Source organism: Ovis aries, chromosome 11, assembly GCF_016772045.2.
Source record: "Ovis aries strain OAR_USU_Benz2616 breed Rambouillet chromosome 11, ARS-UI_Ramb_v3.0, whole genome shotgun sequence".
NCBI classification, from domain to species: Eukaryota; Metazoa; Chordata; class Mammalia; order Artiodactyla; family Bovidae; genus Ovis; species Ovis aries.
In genome coordinates, this window is record NC_056064.1 from 38,479,671 (window position 1) to 38,494,231 (window position 14,561).

Below are 14,561 nucleotides of genomic sequence, written 5' to 3' on the forward strand. Positions count from 1 at the left end.
CACAGATGGAACAGGTAAGTTTTATTTGGACTTTCAACTTGTTCAGAGAGCTCAGGGGCCCCGCCTCCCCTTTCCAGTCCCCCTTCCCTGTTTCGCCTCCCTAGGGGGACACTCAAGGTACAATGCCATGTGTACCTGTAGTCCTTGGCCGCTTGCCCCGCCCCGACACACCCCCTCCCTCCCCTGCACTGAGGAGGCGGGCGGGTGAGGAGGTGGGGGGCCTGGAAGAGTTGGGTCAGAATGGTACGTGCACTGAGAGCAGCACCCACTGCCCCCGCCCGGGCTGAGGCCTGGGAGAGGCTCGCAGTGGAGGAGAGTGGACTCATCGTGGGGCAGCAGGCTCTTGCCTGGGAAGCTCCCCATCTCAGCCCCGGGGACCCCCTGGCCTCCTGCTTACCCGTCCTTCTGAGGGTATGACTCTGAGGTAGATTTCACAGAGGGAATGTGGGTCGCTGGGGTGTGGGAAGGGGGTTAGCTCTTTTTAAGTTGATCTCCACAGCACCCTGGGCCCATCCTCAGGTTCTGGCCTGGGAGGCTGGCCTGATGACATCCACCCAGCTATTGGAGGCTGAGTCACACCTGGGCTCCAGGGCACCTGTGGTGTCAGGGCTTGAGTGGGGTCAGGGTGGGGGGACGCATCTGCCTTAACAACCTGTGCCTTGACACTGGGGGCTCCAGAAGGAGGGCATGGGCCTGGGAGGCAGACACAGATGGTTTACTGGCCTGCGGGCCATGGTGCCTCCGGGCAGACTCTTGGGGCCAGATGCTCCCAGTCCTTTAGGGTCCTCCCTCTCCTCTCCCACCCTCCCTATTCCCCAGGGTGGGCTGAGGAGGGAAACAAGGCTGGCCTGCAGGGAATGGCAAGAAACAAGATGCCTCCTTCCCGCAGTGGGGGACCCATGCCACGAGCTCCAACCTGGCCAGGGGACAGAGGAACTGGCATCAGTGTGCAGGGCAGGCTCTGGGACCCCACAGGGAGGCACTCCCTGGACAGAGCACAGCCTGAGAAATGTGGCCATCTGGGTAGGGGCTGGGGGAGCTTCTGGAGTCTTCTGATACCCTCCCCTCTCCCAGGCCCAAGCACTAGATACCTTCTTGGATCCAACTGTTTGAGAAGAGAAAGGCAGAAGGAGAGGCTGGGTAGGATACGCCCCTCCCCATCCCAGCCCTTCCCACCTCCCCAGCAGAAGCCAGGGAGCTGGGGAGAGCCTCGGTTGACCTCCCGGGAAGAGTCAGGGCTGAGTGGTGCCTGGACCAGGGAAGACGGCACACACGTTGACTCAGTAGCTAGTGGAGGTATCTGGGGGTCGCAAGGGGCAGGAGCCCCCCACGAGATTCATGCAGCATTCAAAGTGAGTGAGTGAGTGGGGGTGATGGGAAAAGGAGGAGAAACTGCCAGTGGGTGGGGGGAGGCACCCTAGATCTTGCTGTTCTCCAGATGGGAGTCAATGTGTTTGATGAGGGCATCATCTGGGTACCCGACTGGGAAACCCAGCTGGCAGAGGGGGCAGCTGCGGATATCAGAGCCCACTGTCTCCATCAGCAGCTGTGGGGAGAGAAAGGAGTTGTTTATGGTCCACATCAGTCCTTCACAGCCCCCACTTTCCAGCTTGCCCTTTCCTAGGACTCAAGGCAGGGAGCGCTGTGGCATGAGAAGGCGTCTGGGCACTTCTATATCACCCCCTTCCTCCCCCTCCCTAACCACTTTCCCCCAGTTAAGCACCCACTCTTCCAATCCTGGGCATGGTGTCCCCAGGTGGTGCTGAACGGGGAGGTAGGTATGCTCAGCCTGCCAGGATATCTGCAGCAATGAGGGGAGCCAAGACCTAGACATGCCCTCAGAATTACTCAGACACAGCTCCCTGATAACTCAGAGCAACGGATAACCCTAACGATGTACCGCCCCAAAATAATTTTCTGTCTGACTCCGGAATGTATTTTGGTCCTTCCAGGTGGCGAGGGTTGGCTCTGACATCCAGGAAACTCACTATTTCTGTGAAACGATACAGCCCTGAGAAACGGTTGTCTTCTAGGACAGACAGAAAAGGGCTCTGAGGCCTGATGAACAGAGCTGAATGAGCAGGGCTGTCCCTGCAGGGACCCAAGACCCGTGTCAGCACGGCCTCCATCACCAATTAATAGATGGTTACTATTAAGTGTTGAAGTCCAGAATCAAAGCAAGGACTGTCACTCTGAAGACTGGGTCTTTAACCATGCAACTGAATAAGTTTTAAAGAGTCGGCCCCAATTCAAGCCAACAAAACGCCACTGGAGAGAGGGGGACGCACCGTCCGGGGGAGGAGTGTGGCGTCCAAGGCAGGGAGCCCCGCCCATCACTCGGTGCGAAGCCGAGGGCGGGGCTCCCGGGTCTCCGGCCACAGTGCACTCACGTTAATGGACGGCCAGGACTGCGCGTGCTCGGCGTGGGCGTAGGCGGTGGCGGCGGGCGACTCGGGGACCGGGAAGCCCGCGCAGAACGAGGCGCAGCGGATGGCGCCGGTCTCCGGGCTGGGCGGACTGGCGGGCACGGCCCACTCCTCCTCCTCCGACGGCTGCTTCTCGAAGCGCAGGCGGATGCCCTCGAAGGCGCGCCGCGGACTGAGGGGCCGGCCGGGACCGTAGAGCTCGCCGCCGTAGGCCCGCGGCTTGGGCAGCGTGGCCGCCTCGGCTTGCAGCCAGGGCGGGGAGGCGCCCGCGTAGCCCGCGCCCTCCGCCATCTCGGAGTAGCTGCGCCGGCCCTGGAAGCCGGCCTTCACGTGGTGGCTGGGCGGCTTGGCGTAGGCTCGCTCGGCCAGCGTCCTCTCCCCGGGCGGCGGGGGCGGCGGAGGCCGGGGCTGCGGGGCCGGGCAGGTGGGGGGCCCTGGGGAGCGGCGCTGCGGGCTGGGGGACTGACACGGCGGCGGCACCGGCGAGCGGCGCTGCGGGACGGGCGACGGACAGGAGGGCGAGGCCGGAGAGCGGCGCTGCTGGGGTGAGGGGCAGGGGGGCCCAGGGGAGCGGCGCTGGGGGACAGGGGACTGGCAAGGGGGACACGGGGGCGCCGCGCGGGCCGGCGGGGAGTGCGAGGGGCACTGGGGGGCCGGGGAGTGGCGCTGCGACAGCGGCGAGTGCCTCTGGCCTAGAAGAGAAGCGGAACAGGTCAGGTGACAATGGTGGGGCTAGAGGACGTCAGGACTGGGGAGCCCGGGCCTTGCCAGCCACCAGTGCCCACCCAGTCTCCTCCCGAGTGGAACAGGCCGGGGTACCGGGGAAGGAAGTGGAGGGTGGCCCCTGCTACCCTCTGGGTCCTCTCACCGCCACTCCGGGCCTGCTCCTGCAGCAGCGTCCTCAGGATCCTCCCCTGCAGCGAACTCAGCTCTCGAAGCCGGCCCAGCTCCTCGGTCAGCTCCGTGTAAGCCAGTGCCAAATTCACCCTGAAGGACACCCAGTCACCCCGGTCAAGGCTTGACCGCAGCCTGCCCTGACCCTGAGGTCAGAGGGCAGAGAGTGGGTAAGCGGAGAAGGGAAGTGGGTTTACTGTCACAGCTGTGGAGGAAGAACAGCCTCTGCCCTGGCATCTGGCCCTCCCCTCCCAGACCCTCCAACCCCCGCTGCAGAAATTCTCTTGGGCATTAAGGGCCACCTCAAAGGGGAACCTCTTCCAGGGGGTTCCCTATACCTTACCTGGGGCTAGGGCAGTGGTTCCCAAGACAATGGGCGGGGGCTGGAGCGCTCAGTGATTTCAAGGGCTCCCTGAATCTGTGTATTCACTGAGCACTGTCTGTGGCCTGAACACATCTCATACAGGTATGTGTGAATGTGTTTCTAATCTGTGCAGAAACTGTGGTGACAAATAAAACACAGATTCATCAAAAAGCTGCACTGAATTTATAGTAGCTTTTGTCGCTGTGAGTTTTCTCAAAGTACTCATGCTAATAGTGAAGTACAATCTGCGTATGGGGGCGGGGGCCAGAGGAGTTCTCACCTTTGGAAGATTAGAGACCGCTGTTGCACAGCCTATGAAGAGCCCCATTCTGTAAGTGAAGACATGGCCTCCTGGCTTGGCAGAGGTGCTGACTGATACACTTGAACCCAAGTATGCCTAGGTCCACTGCTTTGCTCCTTTCAGTCTTGCAACTCCCAGGACCACCAGGGAGCCCTTTACCTGGAGATCTCTGTGAACAGCTATTGTGCCCGGCACACCTCCAGGGGGTACCACTCACGTTAAGCACCTAACAAAAGTTGCCTTCTTCTGGAACTTCACTGGGAGTTCCTCAAACACAGAGATCATCACTGTGTTCGTATTCCCAGCATCTTGTCCAGGATCTGGTACCCGGTAGCTGTTCAGTAAGTCAGTATTGAATTGAGCCTCTCTTACCATTTTTCTTTCTTGTTCCCTTTTTCTCTTTTTTGCCAGGCCATGCAGCATGCAAGATGTTAGTTCCCTGGCCAAGAATTGAACCTGTGCCTCTTACTGTGGAAGGGTGGAATCTTAACCACTGGACCACCAGGGAAGTCCCTCTTTTTCCCTTTTTTTCCTCCCACTTCCTGCTCAGGCCTCCAGGGCACCCACCCTCATGGAGCTGGAACAGACTCAGCAAAGACTTCAACCACTTCCTTTTCTCTCCCTTTCTCTTTGGGTCCCTTTGACCCAGAATGGCTGAATGAGTTACCATTCTCAGTGCTGCCCCTCCTCTCTCTCCCACCCTAGCCTGCACACCTCCAGGGAGCCCATCCTGACGTAACAGGAGACTATGCCTGTGACACAGGTGACTTGGGTCACTGCCTTCATCTCTGATCTGGGCCTGGACAGAGCCTGGGAGGCAGGGGATATTGTTTCCCCAGATCTTGCCCCCTCACCCAATCCAGAAGGGATTCTGGAACTTGGTGGAAGTCGGAGCTGGGGGGGAAATGGCAGAGAGAAGCTTGGCCACTCCAGAGGGATTCTGTCTCGGGGAGGCGGGGGGGGGGGGGGGGGGTGTTGCCCCAATAGCTGGGAAGCAAGGAGAGGACCCTGCTCTCATCTCATGGTAATGGGGCATGTAAGAGAGGATACATGTGAATGGGAGGGAGCAAAGGGAGGTGTGAGACCAGTGTGATGAGTGAGGAACAGGGCGAGTGAGTGAGAGAGAGAGAGTGTGTGTGTGTGTGTGTGTGTCTGACCAACCCCGGAGAAGAGGACGGGAAGTCGTGAGGTTAGGGCTTCAGAGGGCAGGAAAAGCCGAGTGCAGCGGGTAGATGGTGACTGAACTCCCTCGCCCTCGCCTTGTTCTCTCACTAATCCTGGGGCAGAGCTGGGTGGAGGGGGAGCCCCTCCCACAACAAAACTATTTTTAACCCATCTGGGCCAAAGCCAAATTACTGCAAACAGGCTGGGATTCTGGGGAACAACCCCATTTCTTAGGGAGGGAGAGTGCCCTCTACCAGTCTGATGGTGGACAGGAACAGAGGGAAGGAGTCCTTTGGGGAGCCTCTGCCAAGGTGCTGCAGCCTCCGTCCCATCTTATCTCAGCCCTCGGGTGTCCTATGTCCCCCGCTCTCCTCCTTTAGCATGGGTCTATGGGAAGGAACGGCATCACCCTCATCAGACTGAGAGGTCCGGTCTATGGCCCATAGTAAATGGGGGACTTCCCAGTGGAAGTCTCCCCACTTCAAGCCAAGGGGGTCTGAGGGTAAGAGCTGCATCTCCTCCCTCAGACTGGGGACTTCCAGACAATCATGCTAACCCCCCAGTGGTGAGGGCAGGAGGGGGCTCTGGGTAGGGCACAGATGGAACATCCCCTCTGACCGAGCAGCCAGTTTCTCTCCCCATCTGCTTTCACTGCGTATCTCAGGTGACAGATACAGGTCGTCGCCTTCACACCCTGCCTCAGAGATCTCACCTGCCACACTCAGTTGCCAGGCCCCATCTCTCCTCTGCCTGCCTTCCTCCCCTTGTCAGGAGCTACCCTAGTTTCCAGCACCGAGTTCCCAGTACCCTCCTCGCAGCAAAATAGACAAGGCAGCAGGAAATGGAAGGGAGAAGGCCCTAGCCCAGGACACTCAGCCCCTCTTCCAGCTCTGCACCCCCCACCACTGCCCCGTGTCCTCCAGGAGCTCCAGGCAACCCTCGAAACTGCCTCTGAGACCCTGGGCAAGGTTAGGGGGACCAGACCTGATGCTCCAAGGTGCTGTGAGACCTTCCTCCTGCATTTAGTGACTACCCACCTCAAGAGGCACAGGCCTGGGCTGCTAAATACGCTAACGACCTGAATGACTCACGTTAGAAAACACTGCCAATTCAGTGGAAAAAATCTCAACTTCACAACACAACCAAGAGTTGCATGCGTGCACCTGAATACACATTCCGCTTCCTGGCCCACACCTGAGTGCTATTTTCCACCATCACGGCTGTCTGGGAAGGCTGGGTCAGGTGAACGGCAGCAGATGCCTGCATCTGGGTGCTTCCTCATTGCTTAAATTATGGGGAACAAGTTCCGTCTGAATCTCTCAGAACTTGGGAAGCACCCAGAAAAGAATCATAATCTGTATGAGCCCTTATCAGAGGCCGGGCATTGTGCTAAGAACTTAATCTTCAGGACAACCCTGCAGTGTTGGCTGGCTTGTTACCTCCATGTTACAGATGAGAAAACCGAAGCTTACAGAGGTTAAATCAGTTGACCAAAGTCATAAAGCCTAGTAATAGTGGAGTTGCTGGAATGGGAGCTCTGGTCTCCTGGATGCTGAAGTCAAGGCTGCTCACTACTCAGCTATCAACTGCCTTCCAAAAGGATCAGGGAAGGGGGAAAAGACAGGTGGGAAGGCAGCAGAAGGCTAAGAGGAGGAGAAAGAGACTGGGGACCTCCAAAGTGGCCTGGGATCCCTGAGTATCAGCAGCCCTGTCCAGGGAGGGGACAGGAGGGTGCTCAACACATGTGGAAGTGGAAGGACAGAGTTTATATTAAGAGGCCAGCTCAAGGTCATCACAGAGCAGCAGTGGCACGAAGCAGGGACTCAAACAGGCTCTTGGCACCTCAGCCTGCTGAGCTGGCACCTTTGGAGGAGCCAGAGTGCAAATGGCAGTGCTGGCAGGAAAGGGCTCCAAGGCCCTGTACACCATTCCACCCTCTGTTGACTTATCCTTTCATTCTTTCTTTCCACGAATAATTCAGGGAGTTCAAAAACTCATGTAGAAACAATCATCTTCACTGCTATTGATAAAGCAACAGAGATGAGAAAGGTTAGCGATCTAAGCATTCTGCCCCAAACCAGCTGGGAGACACACGGGCTTCTGCATGCAGTGTCCTCCTGGTGCACTGGGTGCCCTGTGATGCGCTGGAGCCTCCATGAGGATGCGGATGTGGCAGGGTCAAGATTCAGGCTAGCAGTGGGTCATGGGATTAGAACTAGGGACGGCTCGAGGTCAAGATTAAGGCGGGAGTCAGGGTCTGATGAGATCATCTTCCGTCAGGACTGGAGACAGAGTTGGGGTCAGGATGAGGGATGGGGGTTACAGGCAGGGATGGGGGTTACAGGCAGGGATGGGATCAGGATCAGAGCTGATCATGTGGTCAGAATCCCTGGCTGACAGAATCAGGAGGAAAACAGAAACCCAGCATTCCCAGCTCCTCCATCCTTGCCCATAGCTGCCCCCGCTGCCCCCTAGCCACTTCACCCTTGCGAGGGCATTTAAGGACCAAACTTTCCACTACCCACAGGCACACCCAGCACTAGTCTTCCCGCCCGGCCTGACCCTCAGGGAGGGGACCACAGGCACCCGGCCGTGGAGCGGACTTGAGGTTGCGGGCTGGGGGGAGGAGGAAGTCGCTTGCAACAACCCAGCGATCTACCACTTCCTTTCAGGCGCCTTGAGCCCCTTCACTCTCCTCGACCAGCTCTGACTTGCGGTCCACAGAGCCCGGCTCTTCATGGCAGCCCCTGCCACCCTTCCAGCTCAGCCAGATGTTCTTGGTGTCTAGAAAGCCTCCCCAGATGCAGCTAAATGGAGAAGTTTCACAGCAGGGTTGGAATCAGAGTCCTCCTCCAGGGTGGGGGCCCACAGATCCCAGTTTGCCCAGGGCTGTCCTGGTTGACAGTAGTCACCTGGCAGAATTATTAATAGGGCCTCCTTTCACTTTCAAAAGTGATCAGTCAACAAATTGGGCTAGCTGCTCCTCCTCGTATAAGGACCTCCTACCTGGACAAGAATTTGAACCATAAAAACACCACAGAAGTGCTATTACCTCATCATTTCAGGACCTGCTTGGTATTTGCACTTAATTTCTCTGATTACTTCCTTGTACCCTGATTTGCTCAGGGGACAACACTGTCACATGGTTTTTGGTGAGACTCAAATGAGATTTTATAGGTAAACTGCCTCGCACGGTGTCTGCTGGAATAAGGACTTGGGGAAATGCCTAGGAGATGGGAGGTGAAAAGGGGAAACCAGTTTTGATCCATTTAAGGAGATACCAGCTCAATGAGTTTGGTTTGAATGAGGGGAGGATGTGGTGTTCCTCATCGAGGGAGATAGCGTGGGTAAGAGCTGCTCTCTGCCTCCCTGGCAGGGAGAGGGTCAGAGGTGGTTCAAAGCCCACCAACTCCTCAGACCACAGTTAGGTGGGCGTGGTGGGCCCCCGACTTCAGAACCCCTCCCCACCCTTGGGGAGCCCCAAGGCTGCAAGAGCTCAGGGCTTCAGTCCTGTGGGCTGGGCGTCCGGGCTGAAGGAAATTTGAAAGAAAGGAAGTAGGGAGGGTGAGAAGCGTGAAGGGGGAGGCCCTGGGCCTGCTGGCTCTGGGGCATGAGACTGAGCTCAGGGTACACGGGGGTCTCCGACTTCCGTCCTGACCCCCCTACACTGCCCTTGACCTCTGTGCAGAGTTTCCATCCTCTCTCTCTCAGAGTTCACACTTCTCCCCTACCACTAACCGCAGCCCACGCAGAGGCTTGTGGGCGGAGAGAGGGGTGGGGGGGAGTGGGCGGAAAAGCACCCAGGCTGCAACATTGAGCCCCCCATGTTGGGGAAAAAGGCCGATAGTTTTCCCCCTCATCACTGATACTGAACCCCCATCTGCTCACAGATGCTCCCCTCATGGATGAACCCCCTCCTTCACTGGCCCTGCATCCCCTCAGAAGCCCCCTCTCCACAATCGCCCTTCCATCCTCAGAGTTAGCCACACCCCCAGGAAGGCCACACTCAGGACCTGAGACCCTGAATAGGCCAGAGGAGGGGCCGTGGGTCTGCACCTCTCGCTTGGCTGGGACCCTTCTGGTCTCCACTCCCATCTCTTCCTTCATTATTGCCTTTAGCCCCTGGTCACTGAAGGTGGGTCACCTTCAGTGGCCCTTCCCCTGGGCACTGACTACCAGATGCTGGGCTGACCACACGGCCGGGAAATCTTGCCCTGAGGTCAGATTTGGAGGGTGGCGATCTGGTCTGGGTGCCCATTGTCAGAGGAACACTGACGATGGTCTTATGAACCAGGGGCTGGGATAGGGGAGACTGGAAACCTTGGGGCTGGGACTGCCTCCAGGCCTGGCCCCTCAGCACCAGGCAGCCTCACAGAGGGGAATTCATAGAGGCAGCTGTAGTGTGGGGAAGGCTATGTGAACAGCCAGGACTCCCACAGTAAAAGTGACGACCACCCTGGAGGCATCCACGCCAAGGAGGGGAGCACCTCTTGGGATACAATGAGTTCCCACCGAGGCGTGGGCTGGACTCAGGAACCTCTGTGGCCCCCTCTTCTGCTTTCACACCTCCATCCAGATAACCCACCTCGGCTATCCTCTCCTGGAAGGCCCACATGTAAAATTCCCATGAGCCTGAAGGGTCAGGCAGAAGTAGAAAGGAAGGCAGGGGCTGGTGCGGGGAAAGGAGCTGAGGGCAGGTGACTGACGCCTCCTCAGGTGGGAGGACAGGGGAGGGAGCACTCGGGAAGCAGCTTATTACCAAAAGGAGCTGAGCTTATAAGAAAATAAAACTACCGGGGGAGTGAGGACTTCCTCTGAGAATTAACTCTTGCCAAGCTGGGGCTGTCCAGAGATGCTTGGCCTGAAAGGAACTGTCAAGCTGGGCAGGCAGGGCCCGGCTGGCTCCAGGGGCAGACGTCCGGGAGGCAGTGAGCAGAGTCCAAACATGAAGACCCGGGGCAGGAGCTGGATGTCACCTCTGGTAGGACCAGCCCGGAGCAGAGCCCAGCTCCCTCTGGCTAAGAGACAGGGTGGGCGTAGGTACCTTGTAAGGGGAGGAAAAGGGGCTGTTCCGGCTAGGATGAGTGGCATGGATGGCCTGGCCTCCAGAGGCGCCTGTGGGAGGGATCCTCTTTTACCCACTCACTCGGCCCCTGGGGACGTGCCACCTCTTCTCGGCCTCCCCCACACCACCTTCCACTCACATCCCTCAGCAGTGATGGACCGCTGAGCCTGTGAGGGAAACCTGGGGCCAACGAAGTGAAATCAGCAAAGCTGAGCCACTCAGCATCCCAGGAGGGGTCCCTGAGATCCGAAGCCTGGCTGTTCAGACTCCGGCCAAAAAAAAATCCTCTCTCTGGGTTCAACCTATTGAGGGAGGTTTCTCGACTGGTCTTCTGGGAGGGAGGTGGATTTAGTGAGCCATAAAGGGAGATACAGTGTGACTTTAGGGGCAAGCTAGGATTCTGGAACATGTATGGGTATGTGTGTTTTCCGGGTCTGGGCATACAGGCTAGGACGGGCTCTGAGCGCCAGCCACAAGCTAGGGTGGACCCTCTCTGCAGAGGCCCCTAACAGTGAGGAGTCCCACCCATTAGTCCCACAAACTAGGTTCTCACTCCCCAGCTATCACAGCTCCACCCAGGTCCTCACCCCAGGGTGCAGGGAGAGGTGAGCGTACCCCTGACTGACCAGAGCAGGGAGGAAGGTGAGGAGGCCCAGGGAGTCCCGGAGCCGGGTGTGTGTGTGCTGGAGGGTTGGCTCCTGCCCTCTCCAGGCCTCAGTCTTCCCCACCAATGAAAGGAGGGAGTCTGCATCACACTCCTCATCTTGTGGGGGGAAGGCTTAGGCGGAAGGAGGCTTGTGCTCTATTTCTCAGAAAGTGGGAGAGGATGAGTTCGGGTGCGGATGTGAGAGGCACCAGGCTCACTGCTGCCGGGCTGCGTGCACCCTCTCCCTGGCTGCCCAGTGCTGCCCCAGAGGCCCCTACTAGGCACCCCACTGACACAGCGCCCTTCCCACCTACTGCTGCTTCTCTTCAATGGCAGGATCCCCAAGGGACACCCCAGCCTGATATGTTCTAATTCCCGGCTTGCTGCTGCATGAACTCAAGGAAGTCTGTCCTCTCTTAAGTCTCAGCTTTCTCTCTCCTGAGGTAGGAGACAATCCTGAAAGAGACCATCTTCTCCTTTCTCCTCGTCAGGGAGGAGCTGGTTAACCCAACTGGCTGGGCCTTGTTACTGGGATAGAAAATGAGTCCCACAGAGACCCAGAACTCACCAGAGGACACAACACAGCAGCAAAGCTGCCGAGGAAGTCTCTCTCAACCCGACACCTCGACAAGACACAGGCCTGGGTGCCAGAGAAAGCAAAGGGAACCTCCTAGAACCTGAGCATGCCAGAACCTCGCCTCCTTCCCTGTGAAGGATGCAGAGCCGCACAAGCAACCCAAAACACAGCCCTGACTGCTTGGAAGAGAGGTTCCCCCAAACAATGTGGAGGGGAAGGAGTGAACCAAAGAGGGAACCTGGAAAATGCCACCCCCTGGGTTGCAGAGGTTCAGAGGAAGAGGATTACAAAGTGACTTACTGATCATCCCCAACTCTTTTCACCCACGCCATGTCCCGCTCCGACTGGTTGGAGGCTAGATCCTAAGGGAAAGATGGAGCAGTCAGACCCCAACCTCACTGGCCTGGACCTCCCTTCTTTACCATTCCCAGGGCGGGTCTGTACTCAGTGAGGAAACCCCAGATCTCTGTAAGAGTTCTTTCCAGCAGCTCCCAGCACTCCACAGAGCTCCACAGGTGCCAGAGCAGGGGCCTGGGGTTGGTGCCCCCGCTTTTACCTGGGCCCGGGTCTCCTGCAGCTGCTTCAGCTCCCCCTGCAGCCGCTCACACTCGGCCTGGAGCTGCTCCTCCCGAAGCTGAGCCCCTCGGGCCTCTCCCTGGGCAGCCTCCAGAGCCTCTTCCAGCCGCCGCCGCTCCAGCTCACTCATACTCGGCGTGGCGCCTGGCCAGCCTGCTGCAGAGGAAAGGACAATGTCATGCTGGAACCAGCTGCTGGGTACCCTCCACCCACTCCCAGATCAACACAAAGTGAAACAGGTGAGAGCTGCAGCACGAGGGTTCCAAGAGAGACAGCTGGAGGGCAGCCACCCCAGGACGACAGACAAACCTCTGCTAAAAGCAGAGGGCAGTGATGGGCTGCGTTGCATTTTCTAACCTTCCTGGAGGTCAGGGGAGAGATAAGATGGGCTTTGGAAGAGTTTCCCTGGTCAGACTCTCGTCCCCAAGCATCCGTAGGGGCCTCTCCTAATTGCAACCAAAGACGAGCAGGGGGACTCTGGGTGGGGCTGCCCTCTGCTGGCATATATAGGAATGGCAGGAGGAGCCTGTGAACGAAGGATTTAAGGGAGGGATGTCAGTTGGGAGAACCTGGAGTAATAGTGGTGAGGTGAGGGGACAGTTGGTTAAGGAGGGATGAGGTGATTATGGGAGAAATTTAAGACAGTATAAGTTGAGCACCGAACTTCCCTGGTGGCTCAGATGGTAAAGCATCTGTCTAAGACGTGGGAGACCTGGGTTCGATCCCTGGGTTGGGAAGATCCCTTGGAGAAGGAAATGGCAATCCACTCAAGTGCTATTGCCTGGAAAATCCCATGGACAGAGGAGCCTGGTAGGCTACAGTCCATGGGGTCGCAAAGAGTTGGACACGACTGAGCGACTTCACGTTCACATTCAAGTTGAGCACCGAAGAACTGATGCTTTTGAACTGTGGCATTGGAGAAGATTCTTGAGAGTCCCTTGGACTCCAAGGAGCTCAAACCAGTCCATCTTAAAGGAAATCAGTCCTGAATATTCATTGGAAGGACTGATGCTGAAGCTGAAGCTCTAATACTTTAGCCACCTGATGCGAAGAACTGACTCATTAGAAAAGACCCTGAGGCTGGGAAAGACTGAAGGCCGGAGGAGAAGGGGACGACAGAGGATGAGATGATTGGAAGGCATCACTGACTCAGTGGACATGAGTCTGAGCAAGCTCTGGGAGATGGTGAAGGACAGGGAAGCCTGGTATACTGCAGTCCATGGGGTCATAAAGAGCTGGACACAACTGAGTAACTGAACTGAACTGAATGGGGTGTTGACTAACACTCTGAAACCCTAGAGGTGTCCAACGGGGTTGAAATGGGGGGTTGGCTGGGGGGACTTTGGAGTATGGATACCAGGGGTCACTGAAATCTCACCGTGACTCAAGCTGGATCCCCCTCTCAGTGCCAAGTAGTGAAGGTCCAGATCAGCACAGGGTGGGGCAGGGGCGGGCGGGGGGCTCAGGCTGGGGAAGTCTACATCCCGGAGGCCTTGCTGCTGCCGCAGCTGCTGCTCCAAACCACAGATCTGCCGCAGGTGAGTCTCCACCAGGGCCCGCTATAGAGGGAGAAAAAAGGGTGAGGGCCTGCGCCAGGCCAGGGCAATCCAATGGGCTCCCTAAACCCAGGACTTCCCCGCGTCTGGGTATCCATCACCCCTCCAAACTGAGCGGGGGCCCCAGGTCACACATCCCAACTCCACTCTCCAAGAGGCCATGAGTACAAGGTCCCTCCCATCAACTGCAATGCAGATGTTTCTGGCTACTGCCCCTTGCAAGGTCACAGTTAATGCCTCTTCCCTGTCACTAACACATAGAAACACTTCTAAAGATACTCAGCCCCCTATCCGAACACTGCCACCCCCTCAAGAGCGTAAAAACTTCCATTTGTATATGTGACGTAACTACTCTGGGCTTTGTGTACCTCATCTGTAATATGGGGCTAACCACACCTACCTCTGAGGTGAGTTTGTTACAAGGATTAAAATCAGTAAATATACCTGAAGAGATGAGAATTATGCCTGGCACACAGGTAAGTGCCATGTAAATGGCGATTAAGTCAAAGCATTTTTACACGAATGTCCCATAACAGCTCAGCAAGGTTGTTATTATTTGCCCCGCTTCTCAGAGGCAGGAGAGAGGCTAAGTGACTTGACCCAGGTCATAGCTAGGAGTCAGTAAGAGACCATGTCTCCTGACTGACACCTGCCCACTTGCTCAACTGCATGGCCATACCGTGACTTAGAATCACGCACAGGCCAAGGCCCATCCCAGCAGTCACAAACACTTCCAGTCCCCTCTGTCCTTACCCATACAGCCTTCCAGCACAGTGCTATAGGCAGAGGGTCAACCCAGCACGAGACCCAAACATACAAACAGACTCACAGTGTTCTACAGGACCACTCACATAGCCATCCTCCGTCACTGTATAGTCAAGATGTACGCAGAGTTGCTCACAACTTGTATGACACACAACCCCACTTACCAGACGTGGACACTCACAGACAGACATGAACACGCAGAGTGCATACCACAAGCACACAGCCAA

At 57.1% G+C, this 14,561-nt stretch overlaps 1 protein-coding gene across 4 annotated transcripts in view; it reads right to left on the minus strand.

Moving 5' to 3' along the window:
• Positions 1-14,561, minus strand: part of TBKBP1 (TBK1 binding protein 1) — a 17,633-nt gene continuing 3,072 nt past the window's right edge. For 3 of the 4 annotated variants that reach the window (XM_027974633.3, XM_060395570.1, XM_015098743.4), the window contains exons 5-10: positions 13,392-13,572; positions 11,994-12,169; positions 11,738-11,799; positions 3,295-3,413; positions 2,391-3,118; positions 1-1,546 (exon numbers count right to left, since the gene is read on the minus strand). In XM_027974633.3, the coding sequence (XP_027830434.1) occupies positions 1,418-1,546; positions 2,391-3,118; positions 3,295-3,413; positions 11,738-11,799; positions 11,994-12,169; positions 13,392-13,572 (1,395 nt within the window). In that variant the 3' untranslated portion in view covers positions 1-1,417. The remainder of the gene's footprint in view (positions 1,547-2,390; positions 3,119-3,294; positions 3,414-11,737; positions 11,800-11,993; positions 12,170-13,391; positions 13,573-14,561) is intronic. The other variant, XM_042255894.2, reaches the window with a different exon arrangement.